Below are 26,049 nucleotides of genomic sequence, written 5' to 3' on the forward strand. Positions count from 1 at the left end.
GGTTTCTGTCTAAATAAATGTCATGTAGCAGATGGTTATGGAATGGCTTATCACATTCTTGGGAGGACTCTGCCCTTGAAATATTTATATTTAATTATCATACAACAAAGCACAAGCTAGCTTTATTATTTTTGTAATAAAAATTTGCACGGTAGGTTGATAATTCTGGGAACAAATCACAAACCTAAAATTTATATGATCTGTAAACCCCTTCTTGGGCTGTGCTTTGCAAGGTTTTTCTGGAAGGGAGCTCTTTAATTTTAGAATCCGTGAGAGGATATGCTTTGGATGTATTTGGCGATGTCATCGTGAGAGGTGCCTCGGGAGTCTAAGTTCAACGTGTTGTCTACATTTCAATGTGTTGTTCCCTGCTCATAGACATGATGGAAAAACGCTCTGTTGTTGGCCTGTTGCTTTTCATGGTTTTAGCATCATGTTCCTATTCTCACTTGAAATCGATAGTCCTCTCCACAAAGCCTGGCGTTCTGCACTGAAACCAAGTATGAGAAACTTTGAACTAATGCATGTGTGGGGTTGCTGTTTTGTTGCCTTTTGCTTTTTCTGATAGGTGTACCTTCAAAGAAGATTGTGTACCTTTAGACAACTATGAAAACTGGCTGGATATTTCATCCGGAGCTAAAAAGTGCCCTCAAATTAACCTATTTCGAAGCAGTGAAGATAAGGTAAGAGGAAAGACTTTCATTTGTCTCTGTTGTCTCACTTTGTACAACTAATGCTCGCTTCCTTCTGTGTGTGAAATACCTACTAGTGCTAAGTAAGCCGAAGTAAGGGAGCCCATTCGTTTCGTTAACTAATACTGAGGGCCCAGCAGATACCATACACACTGCAAGGTGCTAGGGAAATAGCGGAGAACAAGACATAGCGTGAGCCTGCCCTCATGGAGTTTGTCATCTTGTAGAGCTGAAGATGACCCTCATTAGTTGAATTTCAAGAAAAGATGGACTATCATTGTAGTAGAAAAATATACTGATTAAAAGAAGAAGAAGAAGAAAAAAGTTCCAATTCATGGTCAACAAGATTCCTTAAATGTGACTTAAGTGTAGAATTTTGTTTTATGGCCCTTTTCCTAATTTGCTCAGGCTTCTCCTGATAACTAGCTTATGTGCATGGCTATATGAGCGGTATTGGTCGAGAGGGTGAGAAACCAATATGGGCAGGGAAAATTGCAAGTGGGGTCCCCTGGAAAGCCAGTGGGCTCTTGTTATGGCCATACTGCCATGGGCAGCTCTTCAGCCCTGTCACCGGATGAGAGAGAGGAAGCAATAAGGGGCATATTCAAGCATTTTCTGATTCACAGCCATCCATACCCTATGGGAAAATGGAATTCCTGCCTTGTAATCCCAGTGGTGCTATAAGGAGACGTTTTCTCCCTAATTATAGTTCTTGTATTATGAATAATTGTACAGAATCCCCATCAGCAGTCAGTTGACCTGTCTGTTGAGCTCACTCTGTTTTATTTGAATGCCACATTAACAAGGAAATGGGCCACTTTCTCTTTTCCTGTACACGTTGCCATTTCAAATAGCAAGAACCATACCACTTAAGATGATTTAACATTTAATAAAGGAGAGCCAGAGCATTTAATGAGTGATAAATAATAAAAGAATAAAGCTTTCAAGTCATAACTGATCAGAACTCACAGATTTAAAGGTATTTGGCTGTTGTCACTTTCTATTGTCTTCCAGCAGGTGGGTGGGGGGCAGTGAAAAAAGAACTTGGAAAGCCTTCATCCAAACCTCCACCAGCCCTGAGTCAGAGTGAAAAAACTGTGTGAAAAAGATGCTTAGGCATCTCAGCATAGGTGTGGTCAAATTTTTATTTCTCTTAGCAGTCTGAAAAATAGCTAACTTGGGTGCTGATAGAGAATGATAAAAAATATTTATGTATGCCATGATCTTTGAATATACCCAGGACTCTGATAAATGGTTAAGGTCACCCAAGATTTGGGGCGCCTGGGTGGCTTTGTCAGTTAAGTGTCCGACTCTTGATTTTGGCTCAGGTCATGATCTCACGGGTGTGAGATCGAGCCCCATGTTGGGCTCCACCCTGTAGCACAGAGCCTGCTTGGGACTCTGTCTTTCCCTCTCTGTCTCTCTACCCCTACCCCGTTCACACAAGCACACTCTCTGTCTCTCTCAAAATAAATACACATTTAAAAAAGAAGGATTACCCAAGATTTTTTTTTTTTTATCATTTTGAAAATTTTAAGGGTGATACTTCAGCTAAATGTAGTAAGGGAAAGCAACTTGTTCATTAAATAAAAAATGCTGCTTGCATAATTTGCTTACCTATCTTTGGGTTCCCTGGTATAACTTAATCGCCATTTCTACCTAGTTTGGAACATCACAAAAAAATGTTTACCACCCAAACAACCACTAGTGCTTTCTTCTCTACCCCGAGTCCCACTATGGTTTACCCAAATCCCTCTAGAACCTTCCCACACAACCATTACCTCGCTCTCCAGCTACCATCACTCTCAAGGTAAAGGAGATAAGAATTTAGTAATCTGAGTAAAGTTCGTCTTTGAAACCAACTTTGGACTGATTATTTTAATAACGTTGATAAGATGTGTGATGCCATCTCTTAGTCATATTATTTCAAAATATGTCCTATCGTCACAGTCATCTGTGACTTACATGAAAGTCCCAGACCTTTGTTAATTTAAGTAATACCCCGATCCTTATCTACAGAGACGTCAGTCCATAGCTCAAGTCAAAGAGTGTTTGCTAGCTGCCCATCATAGGCCTTTGTAACATTCTACTAACATTCTGAGTACAGAAAGACCCCGATATAATGCAGAGCCCCTGCTTCCAAGAAGCATCGTCTCTTTACACAAAACAATTAGAAGACTGTATATCCTCATCCTCATTACAGAATCGGCATTAACAAGAAATAATTGGAGCAATTCCAGTTGGCTTGGAGGGATTTCGTGAGGTTTTGTTGAGCAAAAACAGCAAGATGCAGAAAAGTATGTGTAGCATGATCTTGTATTGATCACAAACTTAATATATGCTATTGATGTATATAGCATATATGATATGCTATTGATATAGCATAATCTATATATGTTTATGTCTCTATGTGATTATTTGAGCATGGAGAAAAATACAAAAGAATTCTTACTAGGTCGTGAACATGGGCTCTCCTGATGGCATGACAGATGATGTGGTGGAGAGGGAAGGCCAAGACAAGTAGGGGGGAAAAAATGAAATTCTCACATACACAAACACAAACAAGCACGTATGACATCCCATTTTTGCATTATGTAAAACTATTTGTATACCTATAAAGAGATTTTAACATTCAGTAAAAACAGCTTGTACTAATAAAAACAGAAAATATATAGACATGCAAGCATTTCCCACCAGCAGCAGGATTCCTAAAGGAGAGACACTGGAAACATTCTTTTACAAAGCAGAACGAAAACAAGGAGTTCCACTGTCACTGGTAAAACCAACATCATGTGCAAAGTTGCGTCTCGTGCAGCAATACAAGAAACAAGTAATGGAAATAACTATGGGACCGGAGCAGATAAAAAATATCACCATGTGCTCATCTTCCGTGGTTGTGTAGCTTTGAAACCTAAACAGAGTAGCTTTTAAAATGAATCAAACGAAAGTAAAATAAAAGTGCCAAATGTTCGATAAACATTCAACTATCGATAACTTTACTGTACATGAGGTAAAAGAGTTAGTGTCCATTAATAAAAGGTCTCATTCATTAAAAGCAACCAAAATACTCAGCCATCAACTGAAAGAGTGAGGTATATACCCTGTATTTTAAAATCACTTTTACTAGGAGATACATGTTAAAGACAACTACCAAAAAATAGCAATTTGGGCCATGCAACAGCTTGCCTCAATTTCTTTTTTTTTTTAACGTTTTTTTTTTTTTTTTTATTCAGTTTGAGAGAGAGAGTGTGTGTATGCTCATGAGTGGGGGAGAGAGAGAGGGAAAGAGAGAGGATCCCAAGCAGGCTGCACGCTGTCAGCACAGAGCCTGATGTGGGGCTCAGTCCCACGAACCAGGAGATCATGAGCTGAAATCAAGAGTCAGGCACTTAACCAGCTGAGCCACCCAGGTGCCCCCTAAGCAATTCTTTCTAATAATAATTAGATAGTGGGACAGTGGTCTATCAAGGCTATTGATAACTCATGATTAAGTTCATCAATTAAAAACATAAGCATAAATAAAACAAAAACACAAAGCATTCTCTTGGAAGATACGACAAGCATCCTGAATATATCCAGACACATACTATGTTGCTGGGCAGGAAGTTATCATAAACGTCATTTCTTCCTCAACCTAGTTTCTAGATTTCATGCAATCCCAGTGAAGATTTGAATAGACTTTTTCTTAAAAGTAATATAAAAGTCAACTGAAATAATATGAACTGGTCAAGAATATCCAAAATGTATTTTTGAAAACACAGAAATTTATTTAAGCTAGACCATTTCCATATGATTATAAACATATATATAGCAGTAATAACTCAACCCATGATTCTGTTTAAAAGTAGGAATACAGGGGCACCTGGGTGGCTCAATTGGTTGAGTGTCTGACTCTTGATTTCAGCTTAGGTCATGATCCCAGGGTCATGGGATCGAGACCCATGTTGGGCTCTGCGCTGAGCGTGGATCCTGATTGAGATTCTCCCTCCCTCCCTCTCTCTTTCTTTCTCTCTCTCTCTCCACCTCCCTCCCCCGCCCCTTCCCCCTGCTCTTGTGTGCTCTCTCTCTCTAATTAAAAAAAAAAAATCTTTAAAAAAAAAAGGACTGGAGATCCTAGGAATAGACAAGAAAGCTCAGAAATAAATGTAAAAATTGTAAAGATCAGGTATCATAAAATAAGAGGAAATAAAAGAACTTTTCCCAAAAGGCACTAAAATAACAGACTTCAAATATGGAAACATAATTCACATTTTACATTAGATACAAAAGTAAAATTTAAACTAAGAAATCCACATAAAAAGCCAAAACAAAAAAACCCAGAAAGTAGAATGGAGTACCTGATAATTGGAAATAAAATTTTCTTAGCTCTGAAGCAATGTAGTATGTAATAACAAAAGAAAAATATTCATATACTTGACATTTAAAAAAAATCTATACAGTAAAAAAGATAACTAAAGCACACACTTCAGGAAAACATTTGCAATAGGCAAAATATTAATTGTAAGATATTAAAGCTAGGAGAAGTTAAGAAAAAAAAAAACAAACTCCAAGACACCAAAAAAGTAGGCAGAAAGAAGCATATATTCTCACAAGAGGAGGTTTAGGGAGTTAGGCATAGTTAAGGAAATACGTTCAACTTCACTAGTTATCAAATAAATACAAATTAAAATGATAAGATATGCTAACACCTAGTGTTGGCCATGCCAATTAGCACAGCCTTTTTGGAGAGCAATTTGCTGTGATGTTTGCAAAGGCATAAGTATATTCATTCTGCTTGAAGCACTAATTCCAGTCTTCAAATTCTGAAGAAGTAACTTGAAAGAAGGAAAACCAAAAGAATGCAGAGGCCATTGCGGTAGCTTTTGTAGACTGAGAAACCTGGAAAGAACCGATCTCTTTGGCAGTAAGGGGAGTGGTTAAATAAAATAAGGTCTGTTAACCTGCTAGAATGCAGTGAGCTCTCTGGCCCCATGGACGTTACTAGCTAATTGACATTCAAACTTTCTGTCTCATCTGACTCTTGGTGTCTTCCTTCCCTCTTTATCCAGCTTTTCTGGAGAAGGAGCTGTCCGCCTGGTAAGGATTCCCAAGTTGGCTTTATTAAGCCAAGGCATCAGCTATTTCTCTGTACTTGCCTGGAACCCGCACTCACACAAAAATACCTTCACCTCCCTGATTATCCTCTTCTTTCACTACATTTGAAAAAACTTGCTATTTTCAAGATCAACTCCAACCTGGCTTCTGTCCCAATATTCCCCTGAGACTGTTCCTGCTGGGGTCCCCAGTGAACTGCTTGTAGCCATTCGGTAGTCGCTGTAAGTCCTCATCTTACTTGGCCTGTTGGCTGCGTTCTTGAAATGCCCACTTCCATTGCCACCACCCCCCGCCCCCCCCCCCCCCACACACACACGGCATACCCTATCCATGCTCTCTTCCTTCTCTCTAGCCATGCCTCAGCCTCCCTTGCTGGCTTCTTCTCTCCCTAACTCTAAATACTGGAGTTCAGACCCCATTTGGGTTGTTCCTGTCTTTAGCTCCATACATTGTAGATAATTTTATCCATTCCCATGGCTTTATATATCATCTCTATGTTCTTGTCTCCTTTATCTTTAGCCCAGATTGCTCCTCTGAGCTTCAGGCCCATATCTAACTTGACATACCTCTTCATCATTATACAAGTATCTTGAACTAAACACATCCAAAATTGAAAGCTTACACTTTCCACCCAAAGTCTGCCCCTGCCTCTGTGTGTTCCATTTCAGTACAGGGTACTTCCCTCCATTTTTCTAACCAAAATCCTCCCTATCCACATGTTCTAATTCCAGTCCCACCCCACGCGACTTCTAAAGGATATCTTGAATCAGTCATTGGTTTCCGTCTCCACTGTACCATCTTGGTCCGGGCTTCTATCGTCTGTTGATGATCTCTTCATACCCTGTGGCCCTCTGGTTTCTGAAACCACATTTCTGCTAGACTGTAAGCTCTTTGAGGGCAGGGACTATAGCTGTTTGGTTCACTAAAGTATTCAACACCACATGCAACATTCAGCACATGTTAAGAGCTTGATAAATATGGAATAAATAAAGGCGATGATTACTGTTACCTAAAAACTATGTGAGAACTGGAAGGAAATGTGAAATTTTAAATCTGGTGAGAAACTGATTTCAAAAAAATTTCTGATTCTGTTGTAGTGTTTGAGCAATTAAATGAATTTAAGGCCTATATGTATATAGGATAGTAGGTGATGTGACCGTATGCTAAGATGTGTGAGCGGATATAAATGCTGGGCTGAAGAAGGCACCATGAATAAGAGCTCAGCCATTTGCTACAGGTGAGCTAGTGGGAGTGGATTGGGGTTCGTCCCTGTGCTCAGGTCTGCTAGAGGTAGTTGGGCTTTAGTTCAGTTGAAGCTGGTTCATAAGAACTTGCCTTCTCCAGCAAGACTGTATGGCTGAGAAACAGAATGTTTTGAAAATAGCAAGATGGCAGTGACCCCAGGACTAAAACAGACATAGCAAGCTTATTTGAAGACAAGACAGCAGAGTTTGAGCGGACCGTATGGAAAGTCTGGGTGAAGGTCAGAAGTATAACAGAAGATGGACATCTCCCAGGCTGTCCGGAAGTGTAGCTCTTCATGGTAGGCAGTAGGGTTTCCAATTCCTCTGCTCCCGTCTTCCTAATGCTTAGCTAGCTCACCTTTCCACCAGATCCCTTTCCTGAACCTGACACAAAAGGGGTCCACCGTTGGCCTATTAGTTCCTTTAATTTCCTTTTTTTTCTGACCTTCATTTTCTTTTTTTTTTTTTAACTGAAATATAATCGCATGCGACATCGTGTAAGTTTAAGATATACAACGGGTTGGTTTGATACATTGATGTATCGCCATATAATTACCACCATAACATTAACACCTCTATCACATCGTGTAATTAGTATTTTCTTTCTTGTGGTGGGATGATTTTCCTGTTTCAACATGAGAACTGGCTGCCTTGTTTCTTTAGATAATTCATTTGGGAAAAGGTTGCTTTAGGGGAAATTTCAAGATTTTCTTTTTGTGTCCATTTGTGTGCACACACACACAGCCTCCCGCCCCAAAACTTTAATCATATGTTTGATCACAAATAAAACCTTAGTGTTAAAAGTAGATTTCGGGAGCGCCTGGGTGGCTCAGTCGGTTGAGCGTCCGACTTCAGCCCAGGTCATGATCTCGCGTTCCGTGAGTTCGAGCCCCGCGTCGGGCTCTGTGCTGACAGCTCGGAGCCCAGAGCCTGTTTCAGATTCTGTGTCTCCCTCTCTCTCTGACCCTCCCCTGTTCATGCTCTGTCTCTCTCTGTCTCAAAAATAAATAAACATTAAAAAATTTTTTTTAAAATAAAAATAAAATAAAAGTAGATTTCGTAGATCACCTTCTTTAACTATAGTAACATTACCAGGAAGAAATAAAGAAATGAAAAATGTAACTTAGTCCCTGGGAAATCAAGATATTCTCTTAAATAAACCCTGGACCAAACAGAAGCAAATTAAAAAAACAAAAAATCATGTGTTTGGATGGGACTACTTAATACCACAAATACATAAGACCTCCCGAAATTGATGCATATGGTTAGTACAATTCCAGTTAAACTCATAAGCTCCTCACCCCATTTGAATAAAATAATCTTAAAGTTTCTGTGGAAGAATAATGTCTAGGAGATGCTAAGGAAATTGGGAAATTAAAGCTAAATAAGTAAAGGTTTGCCTTTTCTGATGTTAAATATATTTAAAGTCACAGTAGTAAAAGCTTGACATTGTAATAGAAGTAAATCAATAGATAGTTGAAACAGAGCAGAATTCAGAAATAGATTCCAGATATAGGGTAATTTAATATATGACAAAAGTGGTATTTCAGTTCAGTGGGAAAAGGAAGGTATTTTTTAAAGTAAATGGTTATGACATAGCTGATTAACCATCTGGATGAAAATAAAGTTTGGACCCTTACCTCCTACTATGTACAAAAATAAATTCCAGATAGATTACATATATAAGTTTAACAAACAAAACAAAGATGGCGAAACAATTTCGTATTTGTCTACAAGCTAAAATTTGAGAATAACTTTATAACCAAGACAAAAACTCTGTTTGATTACATAAAAACATGTCATGTGGAGTAAAAGATACCACACCATACAAGTTGCAAGACAAACAGTAGATTAGGAGAAAACATGTGTCAGAAATAAGACAGATAAGGACTAATATCTTATACTATACAGAGAGCTCTTAAAAATGATAAGAAAAATATACACAGAGCTAAAAAGTGGTCCAAGAATATGAATATGTGATTCACTAAAGGGCAAATCAAATAGTCGATAAAGCGTCTCTTTCTTTACATCCACTGAGAGATTCTCTTTCTCTGGCATGTCAGAGGGCGAGTTCACTTGAAGCTCTAGGATGGATGGAGAGGGAGCAAGAACAATGACGTGGTTCCTGAATTATCTTCTTCCCCACACAGACTACAGTGACTGTGGTCGGAAGCCTCCCTCCGAGACGGTCGGAGTGGAAGTGCGTGGTGAAGAACTTGGACACGGGCAGGGAGCTCTGCAGGGGTAGAAGTCCGCCGGGCAGGGTCTGTACCTGCAACATGCCCACCAGAGCAACCTACAAAGGTAAGTGGACTCTGCTCTTTTTTTGTTTGAAAGGGAGGAAGGCAAGAGAACCTCCTGAGTTCAGATTGCCCAGGAAGCAAGTTGAATGTCAGGGGATTTATATATTCCCACCCTTTAGACTTGCTGTCTGCTTACCTCCTGCTCTCCCCTCGGTTTTGCTCACCTCTGCCCTACCTCATCCCATGATTCCAGGATCCCACTCTGACGTGTGACTGGAGAATGACAGAGCAGGGTATGCTGGATAGGAGAGTGGAGAAGCTGGAGACCATTGGACTGACCCTACCCAAATGGTTCAGATAATTCAGAGATCTGAGAGGCTGGGAATGCCCTTGGTGAGATGAGAAAAGAGAACAACCAATGTTCTATCATCTTAAGATGATTGCATTCATGCAGAAAGGAAGTATTTATTGAATATCTACGATGCGCCGGGCACTGTGCTAGGTGCCAGGGATACAGTGACCAAACAAGATAGACATGGCCCTTACTCACAGTATTTGTAGCCTATTGGAGTAAAGACAGACAAAGGGCTCATTACAGTGTAGTGTGTAAATGCAGGGGACGTACAGAACCATGGGAAGCACAGGAAAAGGGCACCTAACTGAACCTGGAGGGTCGCTGAGGGGACAAGGAAAGCTTCCTGGAAGATGAGTAGAGTTGAGCCAAAGGATAGGGGGGAAGAGTATTCCAGGCAGAGACCAACTCGTGTGATGGTTAGAAAGAGAGAAAAGGCTTTGTTTGAGGAGCCAAAAGAGGCTCTATATGGTTAAGGCAAATGGGGCTAGGGAGAGGTAGAGAGCAGAGTGATAGAAAATGGATACCAGGGCGCCTGGATGGCTCAATTGGTTAAGTGTCCAGCTCTTGATTTTGGCTCAGGTTATGATCTTATGGTTTGGGAGATTGAGCCCTCTGTTGGGCTCTGTGCTCAGAGGGTGGAGCCTGCTTGGGATTCTCTGTCTCCCTCTCTCTCTGCCCCTCCCCTGCTTGTGTGCTCGATCTCTCTCTCTCTCTCTCTCTCAAAAAAAAAAAAAATTTAAAAAATTAAATGAAAATGGATAGCAAAGAAGGTTTAGAGCGTCTGGCACAAATTAATCATTTATAATCAATAAATTTTTGTTGAATGGCCAAAGTGGAGGATGGCTGGAGGAGGGAAGGAGAGGGTTCTGAAAAAGCAGGTAGAAGAAAAGCTGTTGCAGTGATCCGGGTGAGGGTGACAGTGAGAGCTGGCACAGACTCAAGCGGGGGTGTAGAGAAATTGGTAGATTCCAGAGATGGTGGGGGGCTAAAGTGGACACACTGAGGATTCATGAATCCCTGTGGGCAAGACACACTAGAAGTAAGGTCACATTATTGGTGCAGGTCTCCTAAAATGGGTGAACGTCACAGTGGAGAGGAGAGCTGGTGTCACTTAGTTAATCCCCAATCCCTCCAAAGGGAGTTTAGTGTGCCAGACCAGAGACCCAAGCTTACAAATCTCAGCCACTGGGCTCATGGTGCTGGTTTGGGATTGAATTGCTTGGAAAATGACTCCAATTCTCCACTTTTCTTTGTTTACACTGTGCAGCCTTTGTGATACGCTTCTAGTTAATTTTGCTCATTAAAATGCAGCTCTTGCTCATGTGTAAAATCTGCTTTCCAAGTATCGGAGATCACCTGGTAAAGCTAAGTTGGTTGCTTTTAGGGCCTCCATCCGTCGCACTCGACCTTCGCCTGCCCTTTTGTTTGAATGCCTTGCATGTTCTGAGCCGGCAAACAAACTCACTTCCCACCTCTTGCGCTCAGCCGGTCAGTGGTCATTGCCAAACCTCTGTCTCTGCCCTCACCCCTTTCATCAAATCCTATTGCCCTTCTGCTTTGAAACATGGGAGGGAATGTCACCTCCTTCATGAAAATCCAGGGTATTTCTGGCACCCTCTGAGGTCCCCACAGTCGCCCCCATCTTGGTAGCCAGGTGCTGCATGGAACTCAGACCACTCTCACGGGATGTTTCCTTGTCTGTCCTATCATTGTTGGGTTTTTTTTTTTTTTTTTCACCTAATTCATTCTGTGTCTTCCTGAATAACTGTAAATGCTACCAGAGCAGAGATCAAATATATTAGTTTCCTTCTGATATTTCCCAGTAGTGTTTTGTGCGTAGCTGACACGAAGAAAATTACAACTTTTCCTGGTGTTCATCATTGAACACTGGAACGTATTTTCGCTGGGAGTCTCTCAGGCTTACTGTCCATCTGTCCGTTCTACTAACATTTACAAGTGGCTGTGCAAATGCTCTTGCTGAGAGGTCATGCCAACCCTCCAAACCTCCTTGTCTTTACAACAGAGGGTTATCACACTTCACATGTAATCACTTAATGTGAGCAGAATTCGATGTGGCATCCTGGCTTTTAGCATGAATTTTACTGCCGTAGAGAAGTATCTTCCCAGACTTTGGGAATCGCACACTAATAAAATTTCAGTAAGGAAAGTAAGGATGCCAACAAACTTAGGCCACTTCTTATTTTATCAAGGAAAGCCTTCATTTTTAAAGTATCGTCCTTGATCTCCATTAACTCATAAAAGGAAGATGATATTGTCCCAAAATGGAGGACAGTGAAAACCTCACTGAGCGCTGTGCTTGGGCGCAGTAGGCTTTGAGAGGTGCTGTCCAGGCTGCGGCACCCAAACCTGGCTGTCTACTGCTCCTGTCATGGGGAACATTGCCAACCACAGTCCCAGGTGCTCCCCAGGTGTGTTACGTCAGAACCTCTAGAAGCGTGGCTCTGGAATCTCTATTTTCATCAATTTCTCAAGTGATTCTGATACACAGCTGGGTTTGGGAACCACCTTGGATAGAATATGTAAGTTAAAGACCTACAGGAAATAGGACGTTTCTCTAATGCTGATTCAGCACGGTTTTTATCTTTCTTGTTTCTCTATGCTTTTGAGGGTGTTCTAGCCAATGAGTACGTTTTCAAAAGCAAATAAGACAACTCTGATGGCTGATCTGGTGACAGTTGACTCCAAGCGGATCATGGATCCCAGCCCATGGGAACCACGCTTAGGGTTTGTTAGGCAAAGGTTGGTAGCGTGGATTTTGCTGAAGGTATAGGATTTGCTCTCTAACATTTCTGGTTATCGTGTTCTAGGCAGTTCTTGCTTGGTGACTTGTTTTATTCTTATGCTGTGGCCAATTGCAAGCTGAGATAGTGATCCCGGGGAGAGTATGAGATGTAAATGGGCTGTAAAATGGCTTTTTCCTAGTGATTATCCGTGGGAGGCTTGGAACAGAAGGTGGGCCCGGGTCTGTTTGGAGGCTTGTGCTGTGCGCTTGGGCTGCCTGACGTGAATGGCCCACGGGAAGGAACCACATACTGATTGAAATGTTAGCAAACAGCTGGCACCCCCCCCCCACCCTCTATGCAAAGGAGGCAAAAATATTTATTTTTTGCATTTACAGCTTTGCTTGACGATAGTGGGACGCCACCATAATTGACATTTTTTTTCCCCCTTTGCCCCAGATGTTTTAGCTGTCAACGTGACGTTCTCCTCCGGTTCTTGGCATTTATCAAAAAGATTCAACTTTACCAACTGCTCATCATTCAGAGAGTAAGATTTTATTTGAAATTTAAGTATTCTCTCATTGGTTTTAATTTATTTATATGCTCTATTACGCCTCCATTTCCTAAAGAACTCTTTTGCGGAATAGAACTTTCTAAAGTGCCTTTTGGAGCATGGCCTGATGGGAGATACAAGGGGGAGATCGGAGGGCCCCTGAGCTAATAAGCCGGCTCGTTCAAGCCCTAATAAGTAAGGTGAAGCAGCTAAGGAGCAAACAACTGTGCTTAAGTGTTGCTACCGACAGGGAAATGCGTTTTCCCCAGACGGACAGGCACTCTGAAGAAAATACAGCAGAAGGGGTGCTATGTTCCCCCCTGAGCCGAATGGCTTTGGGAATTTGAGTCAGGGGAGAGGGTGTGAGCATGAGACCAGGGAAATCATCAAGGAGAAGGTCAAGATGAACTCTCTTTCATCGAAAGAACATGTTTGGGGCACCTGGGTGGCTCAGTCCATTGAGCATCTAACTTCGGTCGAGTCATGATCTCTGTCCCTTCCCCCCTCGCTCGCTCTCTCTCAAAAATAAATAAAACATTTAAAATTAAAAAGAACATGTTAGCTCTGTTCCCCCACTTTTTTGTGCCACCTTTTGCCCTGTTGGGCTGTGTGCCTCCCCTGATTTAGGGCCACGCCTCACTCCTTGCTTCTCAAGCAGAGACAAGACAGGGAGGAAATGTGTTTCTCAGATGCATGATTTTCCAGTCGAAAGGTGGGATGGAGGTTCCCATGGAAACAACGGGAAGCCGTGTTATTAGTGATTCTATAGCTCGTTCAGTGGTTTGATTGACCAACTATGTGGGTATTGAATGTTTCTTTTGGCCTGGGAACCACTGTTGCCGTGGGGAAAATGAACTCAGACTCAAAACTGGGTTGGAGGGCCACTCTACAGCTATCCAAACAGGGGCCTCTGGACCTCATCTTTACCCTGGGGTACTCTGAAAGAGGGACTGAGTTCAGTTGTTTCTAACGAATAAACTGAATGAATATAGCGGGGGTGGGGGGGAGCAAACTTGATACAGAAAGCCTCAGAAGTCTGTGAAAATAGGAAAAGAGGGGGAGAGTTAACAAAAGAAAAATGTATAGTTCAAAGAGAGTTGAAACGTAAAGCGGGTCCCCCATCCCCAGGGTAGAGGCCAGGCGGAAGGAAATGACTTGCTCTGGGGCCCACAGTTAGGTAATTAAGAACCAGACCTCAGACCCACAGCTCCCCAGAGGGTGAGTGTGCCCTTTCCTTGAGTACCTGGTCCCTTAGTACAACACTTAGTACATTACACTTAGTATACTCGCACCTAAGGGGCCGCGATGGGAATGCAAATCACAAGCCTGCTTCTAGCTCACTTAGGTGCCTGGATAAACACTCCAATGAGTCTGCAGTTTCTATAGGTCAGAAGCTCCGAATGCTTTGACATTTCTTGAAGAATCTTTGAAATATGAATGGTGTCTCCTCTCCCTACACTGGCCCTCTCACTGTCCCAGGCCAGGTCTTCCCCTGGCCTCCCATGGCTGTGTTTCCAGACCAACCTCAGAGTCTGTTTTTATTGTTCCTTCGACTCTGATTTTCCTACAACATGCTTTTCAAGTCCTCTACTGTTATCCTCACATGATAGGTTATTTGATGAGTAGACACAGTTCTTCCTTAATTTGGTTAAAAAGCAAACACTGGCACCCCATTCCCTCCGCTTGCCAGGTGACACTTTTGGTCTCGCACCTTCCAGGCAGTGGGGGTGTTAGTTACAGCTCTAGTGAGTGAGGGCAGGGCGGGGAAGGTGAGTCTCCAGAGGGGAAACTTACCTGAGGGCAGACAAATAGCAGAACTGGATTCAGAAACAGAGCCAGTGGGTTCCTGTTATCCACCAGCACAGCGGGTGACCCTGGCTTCAGGTTTCCATGGCAACACCCCCAAAGGTGTCACGACAGTCCATCAGCCCTGAGGGCTGCCCAGAGCAGGGCACAAAGTCGATGCTCTATCCTCAAAGGACGGTCCTCCCTCCCCTGGGTTCATCCTACCCTGTCCAGGGATTTTTTGTTTCTTCTTTCTTCTTTTAAATGCTTGCACCCTGCATCACGGAGGGAAATTCTAGGGCATGAACCTTTTCCTAAAGATTTGGAATTAAGTTGGTTTTCCGTGTTGCCAGATGCCCAGCGTGTATTGGAACTGACTGTGCTTGGTGTAAAAGTGAGAGAAAGTGTATTCACCCCTTCACAGCTTGTGACCCATCTGATTACAAGACAAACCAGGTAAAGTGCCATTTTTGGTATTACAAGGTTGAACCAGAAATAAGTGTTTGTGGCCGCCCAGTCCCAGTCTGTCTTTTGTGTTTGTCTCGAACTCTAAATTTCCCATCTGTTTGGATGTTGAAGGGATATTCTTCATTTCAGGAACACTGTCAAGTTGCTGTTGAGAAACGGGCACCATCCAAGACTGCGGGAGGAGGAAGATTCACCGAGAATAGGAGTAGTAGAGCCAACCCGGGCTTGCAGGTCAGACCCTAGTTTTGTGCTGATCGTGGGGGAAAAAATCCCCTTTAGATGACAATAACAACTCCTCGCTGCTCTGGGTTCCTTTTAAAAATTCCCTGTTTGACTTTCTACAAAAATTCCCTTTTCTACTTTTGATTTTTAACCACGTTTCCCTTAATTGGCTCCATACATCAAAGGCTGCACACTCACATAAAAGAAATTAAAATTCTATAATTATGAAAAATGATATTGTTCCAGGAGGAGTGAAATTTTAAAGGTGACTTTGTGGCTCACTCAGGAGGAGTTAGAAGGAAGCATATAACACATAGCACTGAGGCGACTTCGATTCGAACCACGTATTACAATTGTATTCCTGGGGGTTATGTGGGGTGAGGGGAGTCTATGTATACAAACTAGCCTCATTCAGATTGCCCATCTTTACGTTATGGAGATGATCTAACCCACTATTTGTTAATAGTGCCAAAACAAAGAGTTGTTGCCATATGTGTGTGTATACATATATATGTATGTGTCAACCATATATATATATCCATACATCCATATGTACATACATATATACACACACCCACATCTCCCCCCATTTCCCCCTGAATTTTTTTCATGGAAAGATATTTTCCATGAAATTTCCTTGGAAATTCCTCTTATTTTCATCATAGTAAATCACCAGGTTCCACCAACAGACATGTTTGGGAAAAAAAGGACATGACCATGTAAACGTTTCTGGGCAGAAAATAGTGGCCATGCTTAGAATGACTGGCTTCAGTGAGTTGACAGAAGTTAATTGAGCATGAGCTATGTGGTGACAAACAAGAAAGGGTAAGTTCTCGATCTTATTAATCGGGAGGTCTAGCAGGAGCAGACAAATTAAAAACAACACTTCTTTTTCTAAAAAAGGCTTGGTTTTCTATTTCATGACTAATCTATGGCTTCGATGTATCCATTTGCTGTTATTTAAGGTCAAGTGCCAATATAGATAAGTAGCACATTTTTCATGGCTACCGAAAAGTTGATGGTAACTTTAGGTGAATAACTAACAGGCAGAGGGAACGTGAATCATGATGGATTATGAAGTTAATTAAAGGCATTAGAAAGGCTCGGTGTGCCAATATCTCCAGATTTGAAAAGTCTTTGAGGTTTTATTAAGGGATGGGCTTCTCTTCTCTTACCATTGGCTTATAAAACAAAGGCATAGTGACAGGTATTTGGATCAAGGAGGCGGTGGCTTTTTTAAAAAATTAAATTTATCCTTTGTTGTCATTTTAGTTGGTTTTTTTTTTTTCGATTTTAGTAAAGCACACCTAACACAGTTTACATCTTTGCCACCTTTTTTTTTTTTTTTTTTGACGTTTATTTATTTTTGAGACAGAGAAAGACAGAGCATGAACAGGGAGGAGCAGAGAGAGAGGGAGACACAGAATCTGAAGGAGGCTCCAGGCTCTGAGCTGTCAGCACAGAGCCCGACGCGGGGCTTGAACTCATGGACCGCGAGATCATGACCTGAGCCGAAGTCGGACGCTTAACCGACCAAGCCACCCAGGCGCCCCCCATCTTTGCCACTTTTAAGCGTACAGCTCAGTCGTGTTAAATGCCTTCACACAGTTGTGCGACCATCACCACCAACCATCCCCAGAACATATTTCATCTTGCAAAACTGAAACCTCATAGCCATTAAAAAATAACTTCCCGTTTTCTCTTCCCCCACCCCCAGCCCCTGGCAACCACCATTCTACTTCCTCTCTCTATGAATTTGATTACACTAGGGACTTCATGTAAGTAGAATCATACAGGATTTTTCTTTTGGTCATTGGCTTATTTCATTTAACATAATGTCCTCCAGGTTCATCCATATCAGCATGGGTCAGAATTTCCTTATTTTTAAGGCTGAAAAATATTCCACTGTGTGTATATAGTACATTTTGCTTTTCCATTCATCTGTGGATGGACTCTTGGGTTGCCTCTATCTTTTGGCTATTGTAAATAATGCTGCAATAAACATAGGTGTACAAATATCTCTTGAAGGCTGTTTTCAATTCTTCTGGGTATATATCCAAAAGGGGAATTGCTGAATCATAAGGTAATTCTATTTTTAATTTTGGAGGGGAATGCCATGTAGTTTTTCATAGTAGTCTGCCATTTTAGAGTCCCACCAACAGTGTGCAAGCATTCCAATTTCTCCAAATCCTCTCAGCTCTTGTTATTTTTGTGTTACTGTTGTTGTTGTTGTTTTAATGGTAGCCCTTGTAAGTGGATATAAGGTGGTATTTCTTTTTAAAAAAATTTTTTTTTCAACGTTTATTTATTTTTGGGACAGAGAGAGACAGAGCATGAACGGGGGAGGGGCAGAGAGAGAGGGAGACACAGAATCGGAAACAGGCTCCAGGCTCCGAGCCATCAGCCCAGAGCCTGACGCGGGGCTCGAACTCACGGACCGCGAGATCGTGACCTGGCTGAGGTCGGACGCTTAACCGACTGCGCCACCCAGGCGCCCCTATAAGGTGGTATTTCATTGTGGTTTTGATTTGTATTCCCTAAAGATTCGTGATGTTGAGCATCTTATAATGTGCTTGTTGGCCATCTGTGTATCTTCTTTGGAGAAACGTCTATTCAGGTCCTTTGCCCATTTTTTAATCAGGTGTTTGTTTTTTGTTGTTGTTATTGAGTTATAGGAGTTCTTTATATATTCTGGATATCAACATCTTGTCAGACACATGACTTGCAAATATTTTCTCCCATTCCATAGGTTGCCTTTTCACTCTGTTGATAGTATCCTTTGATGCACAGAAGTTCTTAATTTTGATGAAGTCCAGTTTATCTCTCTCTCTTTTTTTAATCTGTGCTTTCGGTGTCCCATCCAAGAAACCCTTGCCAAATCCATTGTCATGAAGCTTTTCTCCCATATTTTCTTCTAAGAGTTTTATAGGTTTTTGGTGGGGTTTTTTTGATGTTTATTTATTTTGAGAAAGAAAGGGCAGGGGAGGTGCAGAGACAGAGGGAGAGAGAATCTCAAGCAGACTCCATGCCCAGTGCAGAGTCCAACGTGGGGTTTGATCCCACCAACCATGAGATCACAAGCTGAGCCAAAACCCAGATCTGGACAATCAACCAACTGGGCCACCCAGGAGCCCCAAGAGTTATATAGTTTTAATTCTTACATTTAGGTGTTTGATCCATTTTGAGTTAATTTTCATATATGGCATAAGGTAAAGGTCCAACTTCATTCTTTCCCATGTGGATATCCAGTTCTCCCAACACCATTTGTTGAAAAGACTGTCCTTTTCCTATTTAATGGTCTTGGCTCCCTTATCAAAAACCATCTGGCCAGATATGCAAGGGTTTCCTTCTGGGCTCTCTGTTCTGTTCCACTAGTCTGTGGGTCTGTCTTTATGCCCGTGTCACACTGTTTTGATTACTGTAGCTTTGTAATAAGTTTTGAAACCGGAAAGTGTGAGTCTTCCAACTTTTCTTTTTTAAGACTCTTTGGGAAAAAATTAAACTTTTTATTTTGAGGGAATTGTAGATTCACATGTACTTGTATGAAAACAAGAGACACCCTCGATATCTTTTGCCCACTTTCCCCCAACAGTAACATCTTGCAAAACCCATAACACAATATCACAACCAGGATATTGACAGTGACAACAGTCAAGGGACAGAACAGCTCTATCACCACACTCCCTTCCCTCCTCCCTCCCACTCCCCCTTTCTGATCCCTGGCATCTACTAATCTGTTCTCTGTTTCTATAATTTTATCATTTCAAGGAGTCTATTTAAATGGAATCATCCAAAATGAGTCCTTTTGGGATTGGCCTTTTTAACGCAACATAATTCTCTGGAAATTCATCCAAGTTCTTTTATGGGTCAATAGTGTGTTCCTTTTTATTGCTGAGTGGTGATCCAGGCAATGACTTTTAAAATTTCTTTTATGTTATAAAAAAAGTCACTGCATCCTGGTTTCCTGCATTGTGTCTCCCCATTCCTTTTGACCTTTGACACCATGTGGTTAAAGGAACTGGCTGAAAATAACCAAAAGCCCAGGCAATGTCTTTAGTGCTGCTGTGTGAATGACCCTTCTTTCTTTGGAGAAAGGTATTTTGTTGATCCTGGAATGTTTTTTTTTTTTTTAACATGTGGCTTTGAACAGAATCTTCTCGATTTGGGTTAATAGGGAATGGAGTAGTATTGATCGCAGGAGGGATTTCTCACGCTCTGGCACACACCAGTGTCGTTCCTTGTCACGTGGATATGTAAATCTGCGTTTCCAGTTCGGGTCTTGTGTTGGCCTCAAATGAAGTGCTGAACACTCTTCCTAGCAGAGAAGCCACTGAGAACTTTCTCTCAATGCATCTTCCCACGTCACCTATGTATCGAGTGCTTCCTGTTTGCCAGGCACTGGAGACAGGAGATGTGAATGGTGCAGACACGACCTTAGGCTTCACGATGCTGAGCTGGGATTGGCTCTTGCTACACATGTGTATTGAACACCCAGTGGACACCATTATATTGAGCTTCACGGGTACAAAGAGGAGGACACAGACGAATCAAACACATGTGTCTCTGTCAATCTCAAGAATCTTATACATAAGTACACAAGTAAGAATATAAGATAAAAAAAAGTACTAACGTAGGAGAAGTACCAGAAAGTACACAAACCCGGAGAGGCTCTCTGTGCCTGCAGACTTGTCTTAGTCATTCCTGTTTATTTAAGCCCAATGCCTGGCAGCTAAAAACACTTAATCAGTGTGGTTGGTTAGGGCTTTGATTGATGGATGGATTGATAGACAGAGATGGCATTTCAGCCAACCGTTGAGGGACGAGACACATGAAAACAGAGGAGTGGGTGTTCTAAGCAGAGGGCCAGCATAGGCAAAAGTATAGTGGGTTGCCAGAAAATTCCAGGGCGTCTATTATAGGAGACCCCACGTAATTGAATTGCCTGGAACAGAAGGATGCAGGAACCTGTGGGACACAAGACCTAAAAGACCCCGTGGCCTGAATCTCTGGGGTCTTCCACACCAGGCATAGGAGTTTTGGTTTTGTTCTTCAGCAGCAGTAGGATGCTACTTGAGACATTTGTCTTTTAATGTATGCATTTGCTTGTCCAAGGACACAGTATTTAGGACATGGGGTTCCTGGTGCGATCACGGTTTGGGCCTGCTGCCCTCACAGTGTCATGACCGTATCCTCAGTCTCTTCACCTGACCTACCCATATGTGCTGTCATTTATTGGGAGGGGCTGCATTAAGGAAAGGTACCACCAAAAGAGGGAAATGAACTCAAAACCCTGGGTTTGCCCTTTGGATGAGAAGTATTTTCAGCTCTGAAGGCTGGTCTGTCTCAGACGGTTGGCCCTGTCGCCCTGCACTCACCTCTTTTCCTTCCTTTTCTTAAACAGTCTTCTATCTGGTGCCTCCACCTGCTGTGAGAAGAGGTGGCTGCCCTCTCTTTCCTGTTCTCAGAGAAAGGATGTGAAGATCGATGATACGGTGTGGCTGTAATATGTGTTATTCCTTGCAGAGTGCTTGTCTCTCTAGGGTGGAAATATGCCCTACGAAGCCACGTCTCCTGCTCTTGGGGGATTTACGTTCACGTGGTTCTTACTTTTTCTTCCTTGCACCACCTCTTCTTATCCTCCTCCACCTCTGAATGTGAGTTTTAATTTCTCACAGGTAATCCACACTGACTCTTGCAGAGACCTTGCCTCTAAAAGTGAAATTAAGTTTAATATAGACCTTGTGGAGTAGCTTCTATGGGCGTAGCACGTGCGAGGCGCTGTGGGATTCACTTGGAATTGTTCACGTCCCCTTGCGTTTAAAATGTGGTTGTTGGGGGGCACCTGGGTGGTTCAGTCGGTTGAGCGTCCGACTTCGGCTCAGGTCACGATCTCACAGCTCGGGAGTTCGAGCCCCACATGGGGCTCTGTGCTGACAGCTCAGAGCCTGGAGCCTGCTTCCGATTCTGTGTCTCCCTCTCTCTCTGCCCCTTCTCCGCTCGAGCTCTGTCTCTCTCTCTGTCTGTCTCTTGCTTTCACTCAAAAATAAATAAAACATAAAAAACCTTTTTTTAATAAAATGTGTTTATTGATCACCTATGTGCTAGACAGGTGGTCACAATGTGTGTCCTCAAGGAGCTTACACTGTAGAACTTCTAATATTTTGGAGGAAGGAAAATTCATTTTCATGAAGCAGTTGAGTGTGTATGTACATCAGAAGAAGATGTAAGAAGGAGTTCCAGAACGTACTAAATTAAATAGTGGTGGCCTGTATTTGTTGAGCCGATGCTATATCCTGAGCTCAGAATATCTGTTTCGGTAAGCCTCACAATGGACCTATTTTTTTCCCATTTTATAGATGAAGAACTGTTGGCTTATAGAGGGTAAGTAGGTAGTAAATAATAGGCAAGAGATTTGAACCCAGGCAGTCTGACTCCAGAGCCCCCGGCTTTAACCACTACTCTCCATTGTATGACCTCAATTGAATATAAACAAGTATTAAATGATGTCGTATTGATGGAAAAGGTCAATCTGGAAGGGAGAAAACTAACATTGGCTTCTCTTGGCATCGGTGGTGCCGACACGGGTGGGGCGACAGGCTATGAAGGCAGTGTATTAGTATCGAAGCCTCCAGAGGGGAGGGGAGGTCAGGGTGTGGTCAGAGTGGAGGATTCAGACCCAGGCCAGGCCGGTATCCTCTCCAGGACGGGGAGAGGAGAAGAGGCTCAAGATGGGAAACTGAGGCCCGCAGGAGAGTGGAGCAGCAAGAACCACGTGCTGACTGGAAACTCAGCAGAGGGGTGGATTTGGAGTGGCCGAGCCTAATTCGCAGTCAGGGGTCTCTGTGGAGGGGGGGAGTTGCCTCCAAGAGTTACCTGTCTTGGAGTCCCGGTCACCCAGCCCAGTTCTGCGTTGCCACATTCAAAAAGTTCAGTGGCCAAGAGTGACGCCTTTGTGGGGTGGCCTTGGCGGCCCCACCTCAGGGTCCCCGGGTCAGAGAAATGAGCCTTGATCTCTCAGCACAGGACCTTCACAAGGGCCATCTCATTGCCGTTCTGACCCTTGGTCCTTCCTGGGACCAACTGGAGGTTACGCCCCAAGTTTCCTGGGGCCTCTACTGGGGACCCCATGAAGGAGCGTTCACCTGGGGGCCGAGCAAAGCAGACGGAGGACCATGTTGTTCTATCTAGTGCTCTAATTTTTCTTTGGTGGCGTTGGATTTTCTTTCCATGTCTCACCTCCTTTTATACTTTGCCCATCGCCGCTGCCGGTCACTGCTCTTTTCAATTGATACATTTCATGAATACATTACTTCCATCCTTCTCAGTCATTAATAAAGATGTTAAATAATTCCGAACCAAATATTCACCCCTGTAGGGCCCTACAGGACACTTTCCTTTAATTAGTTGTGCTACCTTTCATCTCTCTAATGTCCTTTGGTTTCAGGTTTCCAGCTGGTTTTGAATCCATGGGACTTTTTATGCGGTCCTGTTTGAACTAATTTCACCAGTGAAACTCTGAGAGACGTTTTACTGAATGTCGATTCAGGTCCAGGCCTACAGAGAGCTTTGCTATATTCAGATTTTTTTTTTTAAACAGATTAATAGGGTACAATTTGGTCTTAATAAACTGAGCCTTCCTAATGCACCTCTTTCCCATATTCTTTTCAATCATAGCAGTATTTTCTCCATTAATGTCATGGTAATTTGAATTGTGTTGACGTCAGACTTCACAAAAAAAGTACTCTTACTGTCAGAAGCAATCCTCTTAGACCTACTCAGAAATAACTATTTCTTAGTGGTTGTGCTGGTTCCAATATCTTAGAATGACTTTGTTTTAAAAAAATAAAAATAGCCGAGTATTCTGTAATCACCGAATTAACCAGTTTCTAATGTGCTCTCATATACAAAATAGAGAGTGATCTAAACTCATGAGCGACCAGGTTCGTAGGACCTTATTAAATAATTTACAATTGGGCAGCCATTTAGAAATAACTCTTATGTCTTTAAAATGTAGCTGACAGGAAGTAGACTATTCTGAGGTTAATCGCTGGACAACACAGGTTGTGAAGGTTGCTGTCAGAGGCATTTTGATTTGACATATGGAAATTCTTGGACCTAAGATGAGGGCAGGATCTCACTGTAAGGCTTTCAGGAAGTGTCTTTTCGGATCAAACTGGATTATGTTTTTAAATTAACCCCTTCTACGTGTCAGCTCCTGGGCCCGCTGCTTCACGCCAGGCTGTGAAATTAACTCTTGATTAAAATACAGAATAGATCTACAGTAAGTGTGTGAAACATTTGTCGGGAGATCATTCTTTGCCTTTTGTCTGTAGAGGATTTTCAAAAACCTTTAGTAGTAAAAATAGAAAATGTTATATTTCTAAGAATTGTTGCAGCCATATAGGACAGCCATATAGCTACCCTCTCGTTTTGTTTTTTTCCTTGTACACCTGCACAGTTGATTTGATGAGGTCCTCTTGGTGGCTCTTTAACTCACTTATTAACATTAAGAGAGGTTCTCCAAGCAAACAAAGGACAACTAATCGGACCCTCTTTGCAAATAGACTGGAAGCATCGGCTTTCAAGGGACAGACCGGGCTGGATTTCATCGTAGACAGCCAATGGAAACTTCTCTAAACAATAAGGTTTAAAAATAAAATCCTTTTGAAGTAGCAGGGCTGTCTCTACTCAGGGAGAAATAAGAAGTTAATAAGGCAACGTGGTGGGTCTTCTGTTGGTGTTTACAGAACCATTTAAGGAGCAAAATATAACCCCCTGAAAATATTTTTTACATTAGTTATAAGGCTCTTTTTATCCTCTCCTGAGAATAGAGAAGTAGCACTTACTTGGGGGTGTTCGAACATCTTGCTTGAGGAGATATCACAGTATAAACACAGGAATCCAGAAGGGCTGTCCGGAAAGAAACGTGGGGCTCTCGGCCGACTTGGATGTGTATGTGAGTCTTCGTTGGGATTCACAGAAAACAAAACGAAACACAGTCCCATCTTGCCTCCTTAAGAAGGGCAGTGGACTTGTACTGTGCAAGGGTTGGCACATGTTTTTCTACAAAGAGCCAGACAGTGAATGGTTTAGGCTTTGGGAGCCCCGCGGTCCCTGCCACAACTATTCTGTCCCTGTAGTGCGAACGCAGCCGCAGGCAGTACGTAAATGAACAGGTGTGGCTGTGATCCAGAAAAACTTTCTTTGTGGACACTAATATCAGAATTCATGTATTCTCACATGTCATGGAACATTATTACTTCTTTGACATTTTTTTCACGGGCCATCCGAAGGCAGGCGATGGACTGGATTTGGCTTGCTACAGGCAAACACCTAGCACTAGCACTATTCTAGGGACCCTGTACGTGTTCAATAAATACTTGTTCACTTAGCTGTCACCATGTCAGAGCGAAGAGTAAGCCTTCTGCTATATAGCACACACTTGACATTTGCAAGGGATTTATCTTGAAGTCTTTGCTAATCCCCCCATTCCAAGTACCACTCGTGCAGATAATTTCCCCCATAAAAGGCAGTCAAGTATAACAGAATAATTAAAGTGACCCTTTCAGACCCTTCATGATTCTATAAATATGGGACTAAAGTCCTCTACTAAGTGATTAAAATAAATTCTGCCACCGAAATCAATTCTCTGTCACCTTACATCATGGCTGTGATGACATTAACGATGAATTTACCTCAACCTGCAGAACCAATCCATAGTGATAATGAGCGATGGTGACCGCTCTACCATATAGCACGTGTGTTTGCCGAGGAACAGAATAAAACATCCCTCGCAGCAGAAGGGGCAGCCCAAACAGCCCGGCAAGTCCATCATGATGAGCATTACACATATGAAGGAGCAGAGAATATGAGGCTGCTTCAAGAAGCAGGCGGTAGACAGGCTTTGGGCACAACTGATGCTCTCCCAGTGCCATAAGTGGCTTCCTCCTAGATTTTAGCCTCTACGTGGCTACAGTTGGCATCTGTGGCTTAGCCAGATTTCACGTGATTATGCGTCTCTGGACTTGGGGGTTGTTTTCAAATGTCAAGAGTGTGAGTATGAAATGCACTGGTGCTGAAGATCTGTATTTTATATTGGCCGGAGAGAATTTTTCTGTCCTGTTTTAGTCACCATATTATAGAAGAATACAGATGTGCTGGGGAGTGGTCTGTACAAAGAATAACAGAATGATCAAAATGAGAGATGGTGACATCTGGAGAAGAAAAGTGAAAGAAATCACGATTGTCTTGTCTTTGAAAGGAAAGTGATTCCTACCAGCAAATAACCCGCCCCCCCCCCACTCTTTTTAAGGAGAATTTAATCAGGCTTTGCAAGTAAAGAAGTAAGGTGCAAAAGTCTACATGATATGGGGCCTCAGGGAGCAGGTTATCGCATGGGAAATTTTCGTGATAAAGAAAGGCCTGATAAAGGTTATAATGGGTGCCGTGGAGAGGAAACTGTTGACCACAGTGGTTTGGCATCCAAGTACTTGGTATTAGGTGACTGAACAAGTTGATTTCTGGAGGTTTTCCCCTGCAGTATACCCCTTGATTCAAATAGGCTAAGGGGTGGGGGGGGACTGAAAAAAAAAATAGACACTGCTTTCTTGGGAATTAAATTTATCCAGAATAACATTTCTTCCAGCTTAATG

General features: G+C 42.4%; 1 protein-coding gene across 2 annotated transcripts in view; it reads left to right on the plus strand.

Moving 5' to 3' along the window:
- PLXNC1 (plexin C1) overlaps positions 1-26,049 on the plus strand; it is a 152,040-nt gene that overhangs the window by 60,936 nt on the left and 65,055 nt on the right. For both annotated transcript variants that reach the window (XM_045467017.1, XM_045467016.1), the window contains exons 5-9: positions 569-683; positions 9,181-9,334; positions 12,829-12,916; positions 15,061-15,163; positions 15,305-15,406. In XM_045467017.1, coding sequence (XP_045322973.1) covers positions 569-683; positions 9,181-9,334; positions 12,829-12,916; positions 15,061-15,163; positions 15,305-15,406 — 562 coding nt within the window. The remainder of the gene's footprint in view (positions 1-568; positions 684-9,180; positions 9,335-12,828; positions 12,917-15,060; positions 15,164-15,304; positions 15,407-26,049) is intronic.

This window comes from Leopardus geoffroyi, chromosome B4 (assembly GCF_018350155.1).
Source record: "Leopardus geoffroyi isolate Oge1 chromosome B4, O.geoffroyi_Oge1_pat1.0, whole genome shotgun sequence".
Classification (NCBI taxonomy): Eukaryota; Metazoa; Chordata; class Mammalia; order Carnivora; family Felidae; genus Leopardus; species Leopardus geoffroyi.